This window comes from Lithobates pipiens, unplaced genomic scaffold (assembly GCF_037356315.1).
Source record: "Lithobates pipiens isolate NorthernLeopardFrog02 unplaced genomic scaffold, aLitPip1_a1.2 Scaffold_22, whole genome shotgun sequence".
In the NCBI taxonomy this organism is placed as follows: Eukaryota; Metazoa; Chordata; class Amphibia; order Anura; family Ranidae; genus Lithobates; species Lithobates pipiens.
In genome coordinates, this window is record NW_027507784.1 from 181,560,850 (window position 1) to 181,581,405 (window position 20,556).

At 43.7% G+C, this 20,556-nt stretch overlaps 1 protein-coding gene across 3 annotated transcripts in view; it reads left to right on the forward strand.

Annotated features, from left to right (window-relative positions):
• ANKRD44 (ankyrin repeat domain 44) overlaps window positions 1-20,556 on the forward strand; it is a 254,719-nt gene that overhangs the window by 144,405 nt on the left and 89,758 nt on the right. For all 3 annotated transcript variants that reach the window (XR_013261861.1, XM_077448708.1, XM_077448709.1), the window contains exons 14-17: window positions 2,947-3,087; window positions 8,634-8,717; window positions 13,398-13,509; window positions 19,534-19,605. Coding sequence is in view for 2 of the 3 variants with exons in the window: in XM_077448708.1 (XP_077304834.1) it covers window positions 2,947-3,087; window positions 8,634-8,717; window positions 13,398-13,509; window positions 19,534-19,605 (409 nt within the window). In the remaining variant the exon portion in view is untranslated. The remainder of the gene's footprint in view (window positions 1-2,946; window positions 3,088-8,633; window positions 8,718-13,397; window positions 13,510-19,533; window positions 19,606-20,556) is intronic.

The following is a 20,556-nucleotide window of genomic DNA, read 5'->3' on the forward strand; positions in this document are numbered from 1 at the left end:
CCGGCATACTTTTTTGACCCGAAAGTACGGCGGACTTAGAATGCCGTGTTGCACTCCAATCTTCCCGCCGGACTCGCATTTCGGCGGACAATCCGGCCGTGTGTATGCCAGTCCGCCGTACTTTTGAAATGAGCGGACTTTTCCCGCCCGGAGAAAAGTCCGCTCATTTTGAGCGGGTCTCCAGGTAGGCGGGGCCCGCGAAGGAGACGTCGCTGGCCCCGCCGCTTGGTATGGACTTAAAGGGGAACCCCAACGCCGAAAAAAATCGGTGCGGGGGTCCCCCCAAGTCCACAACAGACCCTTGTCCGAGCACACTACCCGGCCGGCCAGGAAAGGGGGGGGCGAGCGAGCGCCCCCCCTCCTGAGCCGTACCAGGCCGCGTGCCCTCAACATGGGGGGTGCCTTGAGGAAGGGGGGGCCGCGCGGCCCCCCCACCCCAAAGCACCTTGTCCCCATGTTGATGAGGACAAGGGCCTCTTCCCGACAACCCTGGCCGTTGGTTGTCGGGGTCTGCGGGCGGGGGGCTTATCGGAATCCAGGAGCCCCCTTTAATAAGGGGGCCCCCGGATACCGGCCCCCCACCCTATGTGAATGAGTATGTGAGTCACATGGGTTGGTCACATGGGTTGATGTCACATGGCGACAGTCCCAGCATCCTCTGGGACTCTGACATCGTAAGGGGGCGGGGTCACCATGTGACACCAACCCATGTGACATAAACCCATGTGACACCGCCCCTTGTCCCTATATAAGTGGCAGCGCAGCGCGTCCCTGGCATTGCGGCCGGAGAGATCGTCGAGTCAACATCTCCTGGAGGAGAAGAAGAAGAAGAAGAAGAACGGAAGGCGGCAGCGGCGACAGAAGAACGGAAGGCCTGTAAAAGAGCTTTAAGAAGGCGCGGTGGCCCGGCAGAAGAACCGAAGAGGGGGACAAGACCCCCGAAGTCAGAAGAAGAGGCCGGCGGCGAGGAAGAAAGCCGGACTCCTCCGCTAGCAAAAGAGCTACAAGAAGATAACGGAGGAGTCCGGCGAGAAGACCCCCGAAGACGGAAGACCCCCGGAGCTGTGCAATAAAGTATTTTATCTCGTGTGTTGTTTTTTTTTTGTACTTTTATTTTACAGGTGAATGGGTAGGGGTACATTGTACCCCATACTCATTCACATAAGGTGGGGGGCCGGTATCCGGGGGCCCCCTTATTAAAGGGGGCTCCCGGATTCCGATAAGCCCCCCGCCCGCAGACCCCGACAACCAACGGCCAGGGTTGTCGGTAAGAGGCCCTTGTCCTCATCAACATGGCACCCCCCATGTTGAGGGCACGCGGCCTGGTACGGCTCAGGAGGGGGGGCGCTCGCTTGCCCCCCCTTTCCTGGCCGGCCGGGTAGCGTGCTCGGACAAGGGTCTGTTGTGGACTTGGGGGGACCCCCACGCCCTTTAAGTCCATACCAGGCGGCGGGGCCAGCGACGTCTCCTTTGCGGGCCCTGCCTACCTGGAGACGCGCTCGAAATGAGCGGACTTTCCTCTGCGTGTGTGGGGGCGAGTCCGTTCATTTCAAAAGTAGGGCGGATAGTACGGCGGACTTAGTACGCCGTATTAGTCCACTCAAAAAGTGTCGTGTGTGGGCAAGTAGCCCGTTCGGAAAGTCCGACGGACAGTCTGGCGGGAAGTCCGCCAGACTAAGTACGTCGGACATACCGCTACGTGTGTATGCGGCTTTATGAACAATTATGAAGTTGCTGATGTGAGTGACTGTTCAATGGAGTGAGTGGAATGAGTACACCCCTCACATTTTTGTAAATATTTTATTATATCTTTTCAGGTGACAACACTGAAGAAATTACACTTTGCTACAATGTATAGTAGTTAGTGTACAGCTTATATAACAGTGTAAATTAGCTGTTCCCGCAAAGTATCTCAACAGACAGCCATTGTCTAAACCGCTGACAACAAATATGAGTACACCCCTAAGTAAAAATGTCCAAGTTGGGCTCAAAGTGTCAATATTTTGTGTGACCACCATTATTTTCCAGGACTGCCTTAACCCTCTTGGGTATGGAGTTCACCAGAGCTTCACAGGTTGCCACTGGAGTCCTCTTCCACTCCTCCATGATGAAATCACAGAGCTTGTGCATGTTAGAGACCTTGTGCTCCTCCACCTTTCGTTTGAGGTTGCCCACAGATGCTCAATAGGGTTAAGGTCTGGCTTGGCCATCACCTTTACCCTCAGCTTCTTTAGCAAGGCAGTGGTCATCTTGGAGGTGTGTTTGAGAGGGGATCATACTCTGCTTTAGTATGACACAGTACATGTTGGCATTCATGATTCCCTCAATGAACTGTAGCTCCCCAGGTGTCTTGACCATGCAAGGCCTGTTCTGAGGGTCAACCTGTCCTGTTAAACCGCTGTATGGTCTTGGCCACCATGCTGCAGCTCAGTGTCAGGGTCTTGGCAATCCTCTTATAGTCTATGCCATCTTTAGGTAGAGCAACAATTCTTTTTTTCAGATCCTCGGGTGTCATGTTGAACTTCCAGTGACCAGTATGAGAGAGTGAGAGCGATAACACCAAATTTAACCCTCCTGCTCCCCATTCACACCTGAGACCTTGTAACACTAGCGAGTCACATGGGCCCAATTTGGACATTTTCACTTAGGGGTGTACTCACTTTAGTTGCCAGCGGTTTAGACATTAATAGCTGTGTGTTGAGTTATTTTGAGGGGACAGCAAATTTACACTATTAAACAAGCTGTACACTCAATACTTTACATTGTAGCAAAGTGTAATTTCTTCAGTGTTGTCACATGGAAAGATATAATAAAATATTTACAAAATAGTGAGGGGTGTACTCACTTATGTGAGATACTGTATACAGCAAAAGGGTCAAAAATTATCTTGGTGAGTATTATTGAAAGCCTGTAGCAGCTTTTAAAAATTATATATTTATTTTTTAGGACACCCTTGCATTATGCATCTGTTAACTGCCACTTCCACTGTATTGAGGTTTTGGTGAACTCTGGTGCAAACGTGAATGAAGCAGATATTTGGGGCCGGACATCTTTGCACTATGCTTCTGCTTCAAATATTGACCGCAAGTAAGTGAAACATATTTGAAGCTATGTCTAAGACTGATTTGTATGTATTCAAACAACACTGGTAAGTGTGTTGTATATACTTCTTCTTGCCTTTTATTTTTTCACTGTGATTGGTATAATCTGCTTGTAAAAGTTCACATAACATAGCTGGACAACTTACTTTTTTCATATTTTTTTATTTATTTTTTGGCTTGTGTGGGAAAACTTTTGACAACATCAGATGGTCAAATCCAACAGAAATTTGTATCAATGCTGATCGTAAATTTTGTTTCCTGGTGCCTACACATGGCAGCATACATATGGTAGTGGCTCAGCCCCACACTACCCACAAGGTTAATGATGACCATAAATGTTTCCCCAAGATAGAATACCCTGATTCTCATAGAATCAAAATTAGAGGGTGGGTAATGTATGATGCAGTGTTTAAGCTCAAGAAAAGGAAATTTACGATAAGTATTGATACAAATGCTGTACCTGTTTTTGTGGGGCCAATACACATATGGTAAATAACTAGCAACAGGGCAAGAAGGTATGATGCAAAGTATATTTAATGAGAGACGAAAGAATAAAGTGGCACAAAACGTTAAAGATTTCCAGGCTGCCAGATCCATGCAGTAATGTGACATAAATGTGTGAAAGTATAAAGTAACAGCATGACAGATGTCCTCAGGAGTAAGGAGAAATGCCTAGAAAAGCTGTCCATGATGCTGTTTTTCCTGTGGTTGAATGGGCAGTTAGTGCTTGAGGGAGATCTCACCTATGAGCCCTCTATCTTCTGTGGATTAGCTTTACAATCTAAGAAGACAAGGAGGGCCGGAGGGCCTGGTCATTGTATCACACAATGACCACTTTTTCACTATCCCTTTCCCCACTTTTTATTATATTTGTGTGGTTTGTCACGTTTTTTGTTTGTCACTGCACGTTTGGCTAGTAGGGTGTCGGTCCTCGGGCCAACCCTGAACGTCTTGTGGGAGGGTGGACATAGGCCTTCTGGCTTGGTTCGCCCTTTCTTTGGGGGGTCTCCCTTCGGGGGAGCCCCTACCCTAGTACCTGGGTGGGTCTGTTCCGGCAGACCTTGCGGAGAAAGGCGGTCGTCCGGCTTCGGCCGGATAGGCAATGTATTTGGTACATCAGTCCCCGTCTGGTGCCTAATGCCCCGGGGGACCTTGTGGAGGACAGCAGACACCCGATGCACATTTTTGTGTGTCACTCTTGATGTGTGTCCACTTTTTTTGGCACCTGGTGGAAGTTTTTGCGTATGTTTTGCACGCCATAGGCTTTTTCAATAAAAAATCTAAGAAGACAAAGTCTTCTTCAAAGCTTCCTTGCCCTTGTTAATATCCATAGGGAGAATGAAAAGTCTTTCTGATAATCTAAAAGGCTTCATAGCATTGATATAGGCATAGAGGGATCTTGCTATGTCAAATTAATGCAACCCTTGGGAATCTGATTGGTCTCTAAAGGCAGGAAGGATCCTTTTTTGCTTGATGTGAGTGCTTGAAGGCACGTTAGCTAAAAAACTGTGGATAGTTGCTGAGCCACCCTATCTATTAAAAAAAATCCTACATCTTAGGACTTGAATATCAGTGATTCTCAAAGCTAAAGTAATTGCTATTGGAAATAGTCTTCAACATCAGATTCAGAATAAAGGAAATCCATACTTCTCTCGGGGGGGGGGGCATCTCTGAGGAAGAACAGCCTGAGGATGATAAGTTTTGTTTGTCAACCAGGCCTTGAGATGAGGATGACCCAGATGGAGTGAAGAGTTTGGCCCTGAACCAGCTTTGTTGGAGATATCTGCAGGGAGATTGTAATGCAGATGCTGAGCTGGACAGGAAAAGAGAACTAAGTATGGGAAAACTACCAAAACTTCCATGTGCTAAAATAGGAGCCATGCTATCCAAAACAAGGGTGCCCATTCCTGCAGATGCTTGGCGTGGGTACCTGTAGAAGAGCTGGAGGAACTTGTTCTTGTGAAGGGATACAAAGAGGACTGCTTGGCTTGAGATTTACTCCACTGGATGCAGATGTGGTTGAAGAGTTTTGTGCTGCAGGACCACTCGTTTATGAAGTGACAATATAGATGACTGAGGTGTTTATTGGCTTTAGATCTATCATATTTCTCTCTGCTCATTTCAGGGTGGGGGTCACCTCCATGCACAAAGGCTTTGTGTTCCACTTGAACGCTGCACAAAAGACACTGCCACCCAATTGTACATCTGGAGAAGGGCTGCTTTCACCTGATGATTCAGAAAAAAGGTCCTCAGGGCTTCTCAAGCCATATTTATGGGGATCGTCTGCCCCCAGACATCCTTTGCACTTAGTGGGGCCATCCTATTGAGCTGATGAAGAGAAGCTTTATCCCACTGTGCTAGGAAACCTCTCTAAAAAGGCCTCAGATGCCAATGGGCCCATTTACACTTCGGAAACAGGAAGAGCGCTACCCAAAAGCATCAAGAAATTAGATGCTGGAAAGGGAATGTTGGAGAGGGCTGTTTGAATATTCCATTCTTCCTTAAAGTGTATCTTAATTTTTGGCATAAATGGAAAAGCTGCTAATTGTTTCTCTAGCTGTGGATAATATTGGGTGGCTTGCTGGAGAGACCACTGAGGCTCTTCTCATTTAATGGCCTTCTTAACGGCCAATATACAGTATATGGCTTTTGGGCCCAGGTCATATATTGAAAGCCTTAAGTCTTGCTCCTCACTGTCATTCTTCTCCAGTTCCTTCTCTCTTGAGACAAATTGAGGCTGGGCTGGTGGTATTTCCTGCGATCTTAAAGCTGACAGCTGAAAGCTTAAATTATGATTCTTGACTTGTGACAGGCAGTAACGTTGGTGCCGTTGGCTGCTGAATTTGGGCTGCCAGGCCAGCCATGGATTCCTGTAATACTTGTCGCATTACAGACATAATTTCTTTCATTCAGCATTTTAGCTTCCAGCTATATATGCAAATTAGGAGGGGGCGCATTAGTTTGTCAAGCAGGAGAATAGCCCCACATACCAAACATTTTCCATAGTTGGAACCTCTTGGGAAGTGAGGTGAAGGGCACCAGGTAGAACTTGTGTAATAGCTTGAGAATTGTGCAGTTTTGAAGATGAGTGATCATGGCATCTGAGTCATCGGTAATTATCTCTGGATCTTTTGTTTGAAGAGTTATGAGCAGGGCTGCAAACAGACAGGATGCAGCAATTAGAGGTACTCTTCTGGTTCTAGGAAATACTAAACAGCCAGAACCATATTCGTAACATAAGTGTGAGGTTCTTTTTCGGGCAAAGCACTTATCATGTAACTAATAAAGGTAAATATAGGAGCTCAGGAAAAAAAAAACACAAGTGAGGCTTGCAGGGAACATATGTATTTATACATATAGAACGTACCAGAAAAGAGCCTCCAACAACAACCTGACCTGTCCATCCTGCTGACAGGCTTTAAATACACTAGTGTCGTTGCCTTATTAGAGCAGGCTTCCCCTTCTTATTGGGCCGCCATAGCCAGGCACCCTTAACCATCCACAAGATGGCTGCCATGGCCCTAAGCCCACCCAGCATAATGACCTCACAGGCAAGAGGGGCCATTACCTGAAAGTAATGCATGCTGCAGAGATCAGTGGACTTATAAAGATGTTTTGACTCAAAATTGTCCGCTGGACTCGGCAGACCGGCGGGCAATCCGCCCGTCTGTGTGGACTTTTGAAATGAACGGACTTGCCCACACACGGCGTAAAGTCCGTTCATTTTGAATGTGGCTCCAGGTAGACGGGACTACCGAAGGAAGTCAATGTCGCTGCCTCCCTCTGCGAGATTGACACCTCGCTGGCCCCGTCACCTGGTATGAATGTAAAGGGGAACCCCTACGCCGAACGGGGTAGGGGTCCCCCTAAAGTCCATAGCAGACCCTTATCTGAGCACGCAGCCTGGCCGGTCAGCAAAGGGGGTGGAGACGAGCGAGCGCCCCCCCTCCTGAGCCGTACCAGGCTGCGTGCCCTCAACATGGGGGGGTGCTTTGGGGAAGGGGGCCCCCCACCCCAAAGCACCTTGTCCCCATGTTGATGAGGACAAGGGCCTCTTCCCGACAACCCTGGCCGTTGGTTGTCCGGGTCTGCGGGTGGGGGGCTTATTGGAATCCAGGAGCCCCCTTTAATAAGGGGGCCGCCAGATACCGGCCCCCCACCCTATGTGAATGAGTATGGAGTATGATGTACCCCTACCCATTCACCTGGTGAAAAATTTGTAAATATTTGTAAATAAAAAAACACAACACAAGTTTTTAAAATAACTTATTAGACAGCTCTGGGGGGTCGTCTTCCATGTTGGGGGGGTCTTCGCGCCGGACTCCTCTGCTATCTTCTGCTCTTTTGCTAGCTCTTTATTATTAGTGGGTCCTACACTATTAGTTTTGCATGTGTACGCTGTAATAATTTTGTTCTGTTGTATGGTCTTATGGCAGCACCATCTTTATGCATTTTTTTTAGGGTGTGCCCCCAAAATATCTTGTTTGTTCTGCTTTCTCCTTCGTCGCTGCTGTTGTTTGAAGCTAAAAAAAAATTGAAGACCCCCTCTTGCTTTGAGGCTGAGCACTGCAAAAGTTGAATGCTTAATTATATCTAGGGGAGTTGGAAGGACAGTTTTACTTACACAATCCTCCACTCCCACAGGCTACTCCAGGCTTATCCCAGCAGCCTCTTCTCTCCTGCACTCTTGCGGTTGCTGAGGATCAGTCCACCGCTTGTGCATGGCAGAGCGCTGTCTGGCAAGATCCAATTGAAAGATCGGGTAAGTAAAAGTGATTCCCCCCACCCTCCCTTCCCCCGAGACATAAATAAGCGTTTAACCCTTGCAGTGCAAAGACAGCCCCACTGAAAAAGGAAAGTTTTTTCTTTTACTGGAGTTAATCTTTAAAATGTTTAATCTTTAACATAAACCCGAGAAGATTTTTTATTACATTAAGCTAAACACTCCTACATATATAGTATATCTAAACTGTAAATACACAAAAGTTTATCTTTACATTTCACATGTTGCCTGCATGCTTTCCAGGAGAAACCACTATTACACCACTACAATCAGAGATGCGGGATTACAGTATACAGTTCAGAGCCACAACTGCTTTTTTTTTTTTTTTCACTGGGGTTGATGAAGCTATTCAATATTTAAAGGACTGATCTACCTATATGGAATTATTTTTATAAAATGGTTAATGTTAAAGAGGATTTTATGACCGATATGGCTAAATATGTACAGTAAATGCTTTTGGATAATCATAACATAATAATTGGCAAAGAGGTTAGAAAAGGAAGGATTTGCCAAGGCCGTTTCATGCATTAGAGTGTAGGAGCTTTAGCGTATCCCTGTGACCGTGAGGACTAAATTAAAATTCTGAAAGAATCTACACGATCATATTACAGATAGTGGCTTTACAAGTTATCAAAGAATCTTGTAAATCCCTAGTACTATCCTGAATCTGTGTCTCCTTGGTAAATACCTAGAGTGCAACATGGAAAGGTATGCCAATTATATAATATAACACATTTATTGTTTTCAAGGAGAAGAATAATTGTGGGAAGAGGACATGAAAATGCAGAAGAAGCAGATTTATCCTCTCCAGTAAAAGAAAAAGAAGCAGCCAAGTAAGTTGTCCATGCTATGCAATAAGACAAATATCATTATTTATCAAAAGATTTTAAAACACTTACTACAGAACTCTTGACCCATACCCACACTTGACAGTGTACATGGAGCCAGTAACATATGGATGTCTCTAAGTTCTTGTTTGACTAGGTTTATTTGTTTCCTTGTTCTTTTCACAACCTCGGATTTGAAAAAGCCTTTGCTAATTTTGTGGAATTTTTTACAGATCATGGTAACATACTACCAATGAAAAGAAAACAATTAAAGATTCAGAATTTAAATACAATTTGGACCAGATACACTTTATAAAATATATGCAAAGGCAACACATAGAAGCTAAAAACATGTAATCACATATGCGTAATATTTGGGCAACAGTGACCAAGTATACTGTAAGATGTCAGGGGAGTGAGCCCCTGTGTGTCAACGCGTTTTGCTGGTTCACTTTATCAGGACACACGAAGGGATGATATAGCTAGTGACAGATCTCACTCACATATCATATTTCAATATATCTTTTCATCGCATATGGGAGGTGTGTCTTCTTCTTCTGCACATGCAGGGATGCTGTCTCCTATGGCAACAGTCCTTGTAGTTCTTCAATACTGAGCTCCTGCTTTCTCACTTGACCCTCTGATTCACTCACTTTGAATCCCTTGAGCTTCTCCAAGGTTGTGGTGGTATCCCCTCAAGTGTCACCCCTGCTTCTCTGCTGGGTCCCTAGCTTGGCACTCCAGAAACTCCTCAAGCTTCACCCCTCCTAACCGGCTCAGTCCCTGGCTTGGCACACAAGGCTGCTCTGCAAGCGTCTCCTCCGCTGGTTGGGTCCCTGACTTGATCACCGGCTGAAGTTTCATGATTCTCCACCATGCCCCTTATGGTGAGAATATGGTTCCGGTACTTGCTTCAGTTACTCACTATGGTCCCTGGTAATGGTCATTGGACCCTTCGTGGCAACAGCTTCCCTTCTACCTTCGACCACTGACAGGCTCTCCAGCTGGCAGAACCATCACTTCTGGTTGGACTGCAAGCCGCAGTCCCAACCCTGCGCTGCTCTCTCACTTCTGGATAGGCCCTCACACAGCCTAGCAGCCAGATGTCCCAGGGATTGGCCAATCCAAGACCTAGCAGCCCAGTGCATTCAACACAGGTCAACCCAGACAGCCATCCACGTGGCACTGAACATAGATCACCTGACCTCACCTTGAATATATATGTTCTCCCAGCAGGCCAAGGGATTCAAGAAAACCCCTGCCCATTGGCTGAGATACTCCATATACTCATAACCTGACCTTGGGTTGCCCTTCTCATATCTAGAACCACCAAATACTCGGCCACCTAGTGGTAGAAGAGAAAAGTGCAACAAGGCCAAACTTAGGGAGAAATCAATAGATCTCTATCAATCGACCTAGATAACTACTCCTGACAAGTACATTTGTAAGGAGCTTCCTGACTAAACCCCAAGATGCTACAATAGCATCCTATTTCAATTATTAGGGTGTTAGCTATTCTATCATATCCCATATTAGCAGCATAGACTGGTGAGTACAAATACTAACAGGTAACCTCGGGAGATAATGCTCATTTGGGGCAGACCAAATGGCTTCCTATATATTCACGCCGATGGAAGAGACACCAAACCAACCCGCCACATGCTGCATGTGACGCCACAGCAACGCCAACCGTTACAGGAAATGGCATCATCTGGTGGCACGGCCGCCACTGCTCGCCACACGGGTGGCCAAGGACACACCCCGACCACTCCCCAGGGCGGTGCCACAACAGAGCGGTGGCGACCCACCCACTGGGCCAATGACAGAAGACGGGCAGGCACAGAGGCCGGCCTTCCTCTCCTCAAACTCCTGATCCAGGCCGAGCACTGAGGTCCACCTAGAGAGGGGCGGGTGGATTCCGTCTCGACCATACTACCAATGGATTCTATCTAAACCATAACAAGATCAAAACTGTTGGTGATTATACCTCCCAACTTTTTGAGATAGGAATGAGGGACATCTATTAGCAAAAATGTGTAGGCATAGGATACACCCCCTGCCACATCCACTTTAACCGATTGAGATCCGCGCTATAGCCGAGTGACGGCTACAGCGCGGACCTGCTTTGCCGGGACGACATCTATTGCACGCCCCCTGAGGGGCGTGCGCGGTACGCACTGTGATCAGCAAGTCTATGAGACTCGCCTGATCACAGATCGGAGCAAGGGATCGATCCCGACCCCTTACCACATGATCAGCTGTCAGCCAATGTCATGTGATCACAACAGAGCCGGTAATCTGCTATTTTTCCTCCTCGCGCTGACAGCGTGAGAAAAAAAAAGCCAATCACCGGCAGCCGTGAGAGGGACTTCAGTCCCGATCATTGCGAGCTGGGGCCAGCTCATCAGTGCCCATCTGCCCCCTGCCAGTGCCACCCAAGTATAGGAAAAAGTGCCACCCATTAGTGCCCATAGTGCCACCTATCAGTGCCCACAGTGCCAGCTATCAGTGCCCACAATCTGCCTCAACAAACAGTGCTGCACCTCAGTGCCACATATCCGTGCCCATCAGTGTCATCTACCAGTGCCCATCAGTGCCGCCCATCAGTGCCCAGCAGTGCCACCTATCAGAGCCACCTATCAGTGCCACCTATCAGTGCCCATCAGTCCCATCTATCAGTGGTACCTATCAGTGCCCATTAGTGCCACCCATCCGTGCCATCCTATCTGTGCCCATCTTTGCCCATCAGTGCCACCTTATCTGTGCCCATTAGTACTGCCTTATCTGTGCCTATCGGTGCCATCTTATCTGTGCCTATCGGTGCCACCTTAACTGTGCCTATCAGTGCCCACCAGTGCAGCCTATCAGTGCCCACCAGTGCAGCCTATTAATGCCCACCAGTGCCGCCTCATCAGTGCATTTCAATGAAGGAGAAAAATTACCTGTTTGCAAAATGTTATAACAAACTATTAAACATGATTTTTTTTTTTTTTGCATCTTTTTTTGTTTGTTTAGCAAAAAATAAAACTCCCAGCTGTAATTAAATACCACCAAAAGAAAGCTCTATTTGTGGGAAAAAAAATGATAAAAATTTCATTTGGGTACAGTGTTGTATGACTGCGCAATTGTCATTCAAATTGCATCAGCGCTGAAAGCTGAAAATTGGTCTGGGCAGTAGGGGGGTTTAAGTGCCCAGTAAGCAAGTGGTTAAAGGAGAATTATAAAGAATAAGATTAGTTAAAACCACAAGTGCTTTTTTTTACCACTACTATTCCTGTATACTGGCTTTTGAAATTTACAAATGCAGCAATTTGGAAATTGGGTGAAAGGCTTAGCACTTTGAAACACTTTTTGAAAGGTATATTATGCATTTTATATGCAACTATAGAGATCAGACCAAAATGAAGGACAAATGTGGAGGAAAAAGGGACAAAGGGACTTTGTTCCAATTGTGAATGTACAATATATAGGAAAAGCTCTGCCTAAATTGACAGCGCTATATAATTATCTGTAATAATTAAATAAAAATTGATAAATCAGGGACAGTCCCTTGAAATCAGGGATAGTTGGGAGATATGTCTTACCCCTTGATTCAATCAGACATTTTTGCTATCAAAAGTGGCTGAAATTGGCAAAAATGCCTAGTATACTGTAGACAATAAACAATTTTTAGCCTTCTGGCTAGGTTTTTTTCAATCCTAGTCTCTTTCCAATGTGATTCAGATTACTGTATATTCAAGCACAGACAGGCTTGGACACATAAACAAGCTGCCTCAGCAGCACATGCTCGGGGCAGGACCCCCATTTGAGTGAAAACTTTTTTCTGGACAAACCCACCTGCCCTTAATTGTACTACTAGGTGGGCTATCTGATTTGTAATGTTAGATCCCTTTTACTGGTTCAAAACTGTCTCACTCACCGTCATCAGCAATATATTATGTCACTTTCCCTGTACTCTTGTCACTCTATTATGAGTACATATAATCCATCCTTTCCAATCACTGCCAGCATCTCAAGCAGCTTCTACGGGCTAGTGCTGAAGAACAGGGGTCACTTTCATCTTCACAAAGCTGTATCTGCAGTATGGCTATATCTTTTCCAGTACAATATAGTATGTCAGTGTTTGACTCCCTAAGTGGTGTTCAGAGGAAAGTGATCAGCAACTATTGCTGCCGATGAGTGGGAGTTACTGCAAGAGAAGGCAGTTGAAAAATAGTTTTTGAAATATTTCACAAAATATGTATTTGGCTATCTGTGAACTAATATGATTATATATGAATACTAATACTAATGTACTATTGAGCTTTGAGCGGTAGTATTGGAAACATTTTTATTGGTGGTGGTGGATAACAAGCAGAGGCCAATAAAAATATATCCCTAAATCTTCTTAATTTCTCTCTGTTCTTACTTTTTTAACAGTTCTTTTTCACTAATGTGTTAGCCTTTCTATGCGTAAAACGTCATTGTCCTCCTTGTACAATACAACAAATAAAGCTAAAAAAATAATTACATCTGGCATAAATAAAAAAGCAATCTGCTACAAGTGAGCACAGTTCTTTAACTACTGCACATTGCACCAAGACTTTGGAATTTACACTTATTAAATGTTTATGAATATGAATAATCTAATTGATGCTACACATATTGCTTACATTCTTCATAGCAAATAATAATATTTATAAACAGGTGCTTGCAATATCTGCTTGAGAACAAAGCCGACCCATCAATTTGTGACAAAGCGGGCTATAGTGCCATTCATTATGCCGCTGCCTATGGCCACAGAGAAGGCTTGGAATATGTAAGTATACAGTATGATACGGTCACAGCTTTATACACAAACTGAATTCATTGTAACATTGTTAAAGTGACACTAAACTCTGGGTTATAAGTATGCATTCATAACTCAAAAAAAGTTCCTTCCATTGCACTCAGCATCATCTCCAAATTCCTTTTTAATGCTGCTTCCTGTTACAGATTCCATAGTCTATCTCAGGAGCAAGCAAGAGAGGGTGGCTACATTTCTGCAAACAGTGAGACCATGGCAAATGAATGTAGCCACCCTCTCTTGCTTGCTCCTGAGACAGACTATGGAATTTGTAATGTGCATAGAGAAGTGTGCATGGCCACAACATGCAGTGATCATTGCCAACAAACAAGTGAAGGGAAAAGGAAAAGTTTGGGAGCTATTGGAAGATGTTACAAGGAGACAGAAAAACACAGTAGGAAAAAATATATTGAAATATCGAGAACAGTTCTGTTAAGCAGTGGATATGGATGTATTATTTTTGGAGAATAAGGATATAGTTTAGTGTCACTTTAAATATACCACATTTTCAAAATTCTAAAACAAATCAGTGGTAAAAGGTTAAAATAGATTTTATTGAACTGACTTCTGGCTGAATCAATGTCAATTTTGTTCAGGTATCTAAGCTTGTAAGTGACCTTTGCGTCCAAATGAACACATTTTTTGTCCAGTCGGTGCTAAATTTAAAGTGATTGTAAATGCTTGATTTTTTTTAATTATATTAAAATAACAAACATGTCATACCTGCTCGGTGCAATGGTTTTGCACAGAGCATCTCTGATCCTCCTCTACTGTGGTCCCCTGCCAACGCTCCTGGCTCCTCCCCCCTGCAGAGTGCCCCCATAGTAAGCCACTTGCTATGGGGGCACTCGTGCATGCTTACTCCTGCGCCCTGCTCACGTACACAGAGCATGGCTTGGCCCCGCCTCCAGCTCCCTTCTTACTGGCTCCCGCTGCTGTCTCTAAGCCAGTAAGGATGGGAAGAGCTGCAAGAGCCTTTGCTCTCGTGCACATCGCTGGATTGAGATCAGGATCAGGTATGTATGGGGGGGGGGGGGGGAACTGCACACAGAATTTTTTTCCCTTAATGCAGGGAATGCATTAAGGTAAAAAAACCTTCTACCCTTAGAACCACTTTAAATATAAATGATTACATATATGTAAATGGTCTTCATTCTCTGCAGCCAGCAGATGGAGCACTTGGCTACTTTTCTTTTTCTCTAGGATCTTGCTTGTTAAAGGAAAACTGGTTTAGAAGCCCAAGCTGAAATTTACACACAAAAAGTAAATTAGTCAGAACAACATTACATTCTTCTGACGCCCCCTCCCTCCAGATAGCTTTAACCACAATTGAAAATCCAAAAGACCCACATATACAGTAAATGTTGCATTAGGTTGCAGGCATTTGTTTAGAATCGTTAAAGCATCACCACACAAATAGATTTTGGTCAATTTTATCTAAAGCTTTTTTTAAAGTTTATGAGGTTTTATTGGTATGTATGATATTTTACAGTGTATCATATTATTTAATTGAGTATTAAAGCTGGATTGTTAATTTAAAATTCTCACTGGGGAATTTTGCCTCATATTCTGAATTTACATGAACACACATGAGATTCCACCTCCAGGGCACACATTGATCTTTCTCCTTTATCCTCTTCCCAGGAAAAACACTCTTCTTATCTATTTCTAGCAGTGAAATTGTCCTTCCACTACACCAAGCTCACTAGTCAGTTTTCACAAGAGCAAATCTATATGCATTTGACCTAGGGCTGCCACCTCATCCCTTTAAACCTGAACACATATGAATTACACAGATTCTGAGGCTAATTTAATGCAGATAAGGCACCAAGTGACTTTAATTACCACCTTAATCAGCCACAGAACTGTGTAATTAATATGTGTTTGGTTTTAAAGGGATGAGGTGGCAACCCTAATTTAATCTCTCAGTGTAAGGCTGGCCATACATTATACAATTTTCTTCTATAGATTTCCTTTAGATTTACCAAAACCATATAATAGGAGGTCAAATCTAAACACTTTCAGTTTGTGTGCAATCAGGCAGGCCCTCGTACTACACAGTTGAAGGTAAATCTAAAGGAAATTGAATAAGAAAATTGTATGGTGTATGGCCAGCTTAAGAATCAACTCTTTGGTGGCCAGATCCCAGAGTATGTGCATTAACCCTTCTGAGATCAATCTCCATTTTAAAAGCATTAACCCCTCAGTATTCAGCCACCAGAGAATGTGCATTAACCTTTCAGGGCCTAATCTCCAGTGTGTGAGGAGGAGGAGCCAGGAGCGCTGGTGGGGGGAAGGGGGGGGGACTGAGAAGAGGAGAATTGGGGATGCTCTGTGCAAAGCCATTGCACAGAGCAGGTAAGTATAACATGTTTGTTATTTTAATAAAAAAATAAAAAAAAAACCTTTACAATCACTTTAAGCACATTGTGTTTGTCTATTGATGTGACTTAGATGAGGATCAGATCACACTTTATTTCAAATTACGGCAAAAAAAACCTGTTAATTTTAAGGGGTTTGCATACTTTTTCTTGCCACTGTATATTTCTTTCAAAATGTGGTTTTATATAGTAAAGCTGAAGTTTAGTAAAACAATCAAAAAATAATGTCCCACAATACACCTGCTGCTGGATTCTGTAGAAATCTTCACTGCGGGGCTGCCCTGTCCTCTTCCTGGTGCTGAACTCCCAGCACTGTTGAGCCCAGAGACCCAAATCTATTAACCGCCACAGCGTCAGAATTTTATTAGCAGAAGGAGAATAGGGCAAGACGCCAGTGAATATTTCTACAGAATCCGGCAGCCTGCAATGGTGGGACATACTTCATTACAGGCTGTAAAAAAAATATTTTTTCTTTTTTTTTGCTAAACTTCAGCTTTAGGGTACTAAATATAATATAAGTGAGACCGTGGAAAAGATGACATCAATAAAGTCATCATATACCTTCTGTATAACACTTTGCCTGTCCCAGATTGCCTGGGCCTCTCCCAGAATGTCTCCAGTTTCCCATAGTGGAGTTGGGGCACATCCTTAACCCTTCATCCCACAATGCAAAGCTTGTGCTTGAGTCACCTATCTGCAAGCTTAGGATTTGCCATATGGGGGTGTGCATCTCACTATACAAATACAGACTTTGATTATGTCAGTACAAGTAAAACCTTGGATTGCGAGCATAATTCGTTCTGGAAATATGCTTGTGATCCAGAGGACTCGTACAGTGGCTTGAAAAAGTATTCGTACTCTTTGAAACTTCACACATTTTGTCATGTTACAACCAAAAACTTAAATGTATTTTATTGGGATTTTATGAGACTGACACAAAGCGGCACATAATTGTTAAGTGGAAACAAAATGATAAATGGTTTTCACATTTTTTTACAAATAAATATCTGAAAAGTGTGGCGTGCATTTGTATTCAGCCCCCTTTACTCTGATACCCCTAACTAAAATCTAGTGGAACCATTTGCCTTCAGAAGTCACCTAATTAGTAAATAGAGTATACCTGTGTTTAATTTATTCTCAGTATAAATGCAGCTGTTTTGTGAAGCCCTCAGACATTTGTTAGAGAACCTTAGTGAACAAAAAGCATCATGAAGGCCAAGGAACACACCAGTTAGGTCAGCGATAACGTTGTGGAGAAGTTTAAAGCAGGGTTAGGTTATAAAAACATATTCCAAGCTTTGAACATCTCATGCAGCACTGTTCAATCCATCATCTGAATATTGGAAGGAAGATTAATCAGAGAAGCAGTCAAGAGGCCCATGGTAACTGGAGGAGCTGCAGAGATCCACAGCTCAGGTGGGAGAATCTGTTCACAAGACAACTATTAGTCATGTACTCCACAAATCTGGCCTTTATGGAAGAGTGGCAAGAAGAAAGTCATTGTTGAAAGAAAGCCATAAGAAGTCCTGTATGCAGTTTGGGAGAAGCCATGTGGGGGACACAGCAAACATGTGGAAGAAGGTGCTCTGGCCAGATGAGACCAAAATTTAACTTTTTGTCCTAAAAGCAAAGCGTTATGTGTGACAGAAAACGAACACTGCACATCACCCTGAACACACCATCCCCACTGTGAAACGTGTTGCCAGCATCAAGTTGAGGTGATGCTTTTCTTCAGCAGGGACAGGGTAGCTGTTCAGAGGTGATGGGAAGATGTATGTAGCCAAATACAAGGCAACCTGTTAGAGTCTGCAGAAGACTTGAGATTGGAGCAGAGGTTCACCTTCCAGCAGGGCAACAACCCTAAATATACAGCTAGAGCTACAATGGAATGGTTTAGCTCAAAGCATATTCATGTGTTAGCCCTTGTACACACGGTTGGAGATTCCGACGGAATGTGTCCGATCGGACCGTTTTGTCGGATATTCCGACTGTGTATGGTCTACATCGGACTGTTTCCGTCGGAGTATCCAATGGACCAAGTTTTCCAACTTGTTGGTAAAATTTTCCGACAAAATGCTCCGATCGGACAGACTCCCATCATGTGTAGAGAATTCCGATCGGACAAAGTGTCACGCATGCTCAGATCAAATTCCTAGACCAAAGCTATTGGCTACTAGCGTGAACGTAGTCCCGTCGTAACGAAATAACGTAATCACGTCGGATTTTCCGACAACTTTGTCCGACAATGTTCACACTTTTCACATATTTATTTGTAAAACAATTTTGAAAACCATTTATCATTTTCCTTCCACTTCACAATTATGTGCCACTTAGTGTGTGTATATCACATAAAATTCATATAAAATACATTTAAATTTTTGGTTGTAACATGACAAAATGTGGAAAATGTAAAGGGGTATGAATACTTTTTCAAGGCACTGTATATCAAAGTGAATTTCCCCATAAGAAATAATGGAAACTCAGATGATTTGTTCCACAGCCATTTATTTAAAAGTCCTTCAGTTTATAGTCTATATAAAAAAGATTATAGCAATGTAATAGGTTGTGTAACCATAAAATGCCTATCCACAAATTGCAGCCTCCACAAGGGGATTACAAGCAAAATCCAGCAGGAACTACAGAGTATAAAATAGAAGAGATATGCCTCTAAGTGTAGCAATGTGGTTACATATAATGAAGGTGCAACATTTCGAAATTCACATGGTTGATGATTACAAGAGGCACATCTACGTACGCAGGCATCCAAGGTAAAGCTGTCCACATAAATCAGGGGTAGGCAACCTTGGCCCTCCAGCTGTGGTGAAACTACAAGTTCCATGAGACATTGCAAGACCCTGACACAAACAGGCATGACTCCTAGAGGCAGAGGCATGATGGGATTTGTAGTTTCACAACAGCTGGAGAGCCAAGGTTGCCTACCCCTGACATAGATCATCCTCTGCACCGCCAGCTCTCACCACTGTCAGTCTGTAATCGTGAACAGGAAGACTACCCTGCAGTAGAGAGATCTGAAAGCTAGGCTTGAAGCGTTCGTGGAGCGCAGCGTGGAAGGGATGACATTTATGGCAGTGCGGAGGAAGGTCTATGTGGACAACTTTACCCCGGATGCCTGCATAATTAGATGTGCCTGTTTTAATCATCAACCATGTGAGTTGCTAAATTTTGTACCTTCATTTAATGTAACCATACTGCTACACTTAGAGGCGCCACTGTTCTCTTTTATACTCAGTTGTGACATGATGCTACTTGTATATCAAGACATCACTCGTCACATCGCTCAATACTTGAGACCAAGTTACTCTCAATCCAGTTTTACTGTATTTGTATTTTGGGAGGGCTCCAGGTGGCGCTGGAGAGCCACAGTGTAACTTGAAAGATATGAGCTCATACAGTCAACTATTTGCAGCAGCTTTTAACTTATTTAACTTGTATTACCCTCTGGGTAGGCTGTCTAATATCAGTTGCCCCATGGAAGAGATGCTGTATGAGATAACCAGACATTCAGACATTTTTATGTTTGTTTATGTTTTGTGTGTAGCTCTGCGTTTAATAATGTAAGACATTTTACAAAATGAACACAAACCTTTCTACTTAGCTGCTAAAAAGAACTGAAGATCTCACTGATGTTGCAAACCCTCCAACTACGAAAAGCCCTTTACACTTGGCGGTATGTATTTTAAATGTCTACTATAATGAGTGTATGAGGTTCTTTACCTAAAAGGGACTAAGACATGTAGAGGGCAAAACACTACTCAACAGTATTGCCTGTGGTCCTCTTCAGCTAACATTTCTCCTTTACTGACTCACCATGCTTTGTTCTGCACTTTTACTGTGTGTAGGCAGCCATTTTGGTAGAGGTTGGGCTTTGCTTCTTAATTGCAGAGCCTCCAGCAGGGAAAACATTGAGCATCACAGTATTGATATCAGCAAAACTCATTCCAAATCACCTTACACTATGCAGCAGTGAGTTAGATCTCAAACTGCAGGTATTATGAGGTTGTGGGCATAGGTTTGCTTAGGTACGCTCACATACCAGGAAGTGCACTGCTAATATTTAGGAAGAATTCCAGACAAAGGGTATGCTTTTACTTGTTAGAGATGCACCGAAATTCCGGCGACCGAAAATTGCATTTGGGGATTTTGCCGATAGAGAAAAGGGTGCCGGAAAAGGGCACCAAAAACACAATTTTGCTGCAATTTTACCACCATTTCTCTTTGCTTATGGGTCATGTGACTCAAATTGCATCTAAAAACGTAACAAGGGTGCGTTATTGATGCGTTCTTTCTACATTTTCAATGCATTTCAATGAGGAGGCGCATTTTTGGGGCAGTGTTTTGTTTTTTTAGCTGACCAAAAATGCAGCAAGCAAGATTTTTAACCCCACAACTGAAGTGCAATGGACCAGTGTGAAGACATACATAGAATTTAAAGAGATGCATTTTTTCTTGAGTTTTTCTAGCACTAAAGGTGCTGATAATGGCCGACGATAAATTCATATTTATTTAAATTCATGACATTAATTAAAAAGTCAAATATAATACAAGTATATGTAAAAATGTATATATTTGTTTAAAACTGTCATTTTCAGTTTTCGGCCAAGTGAATCCTGGATTTTTG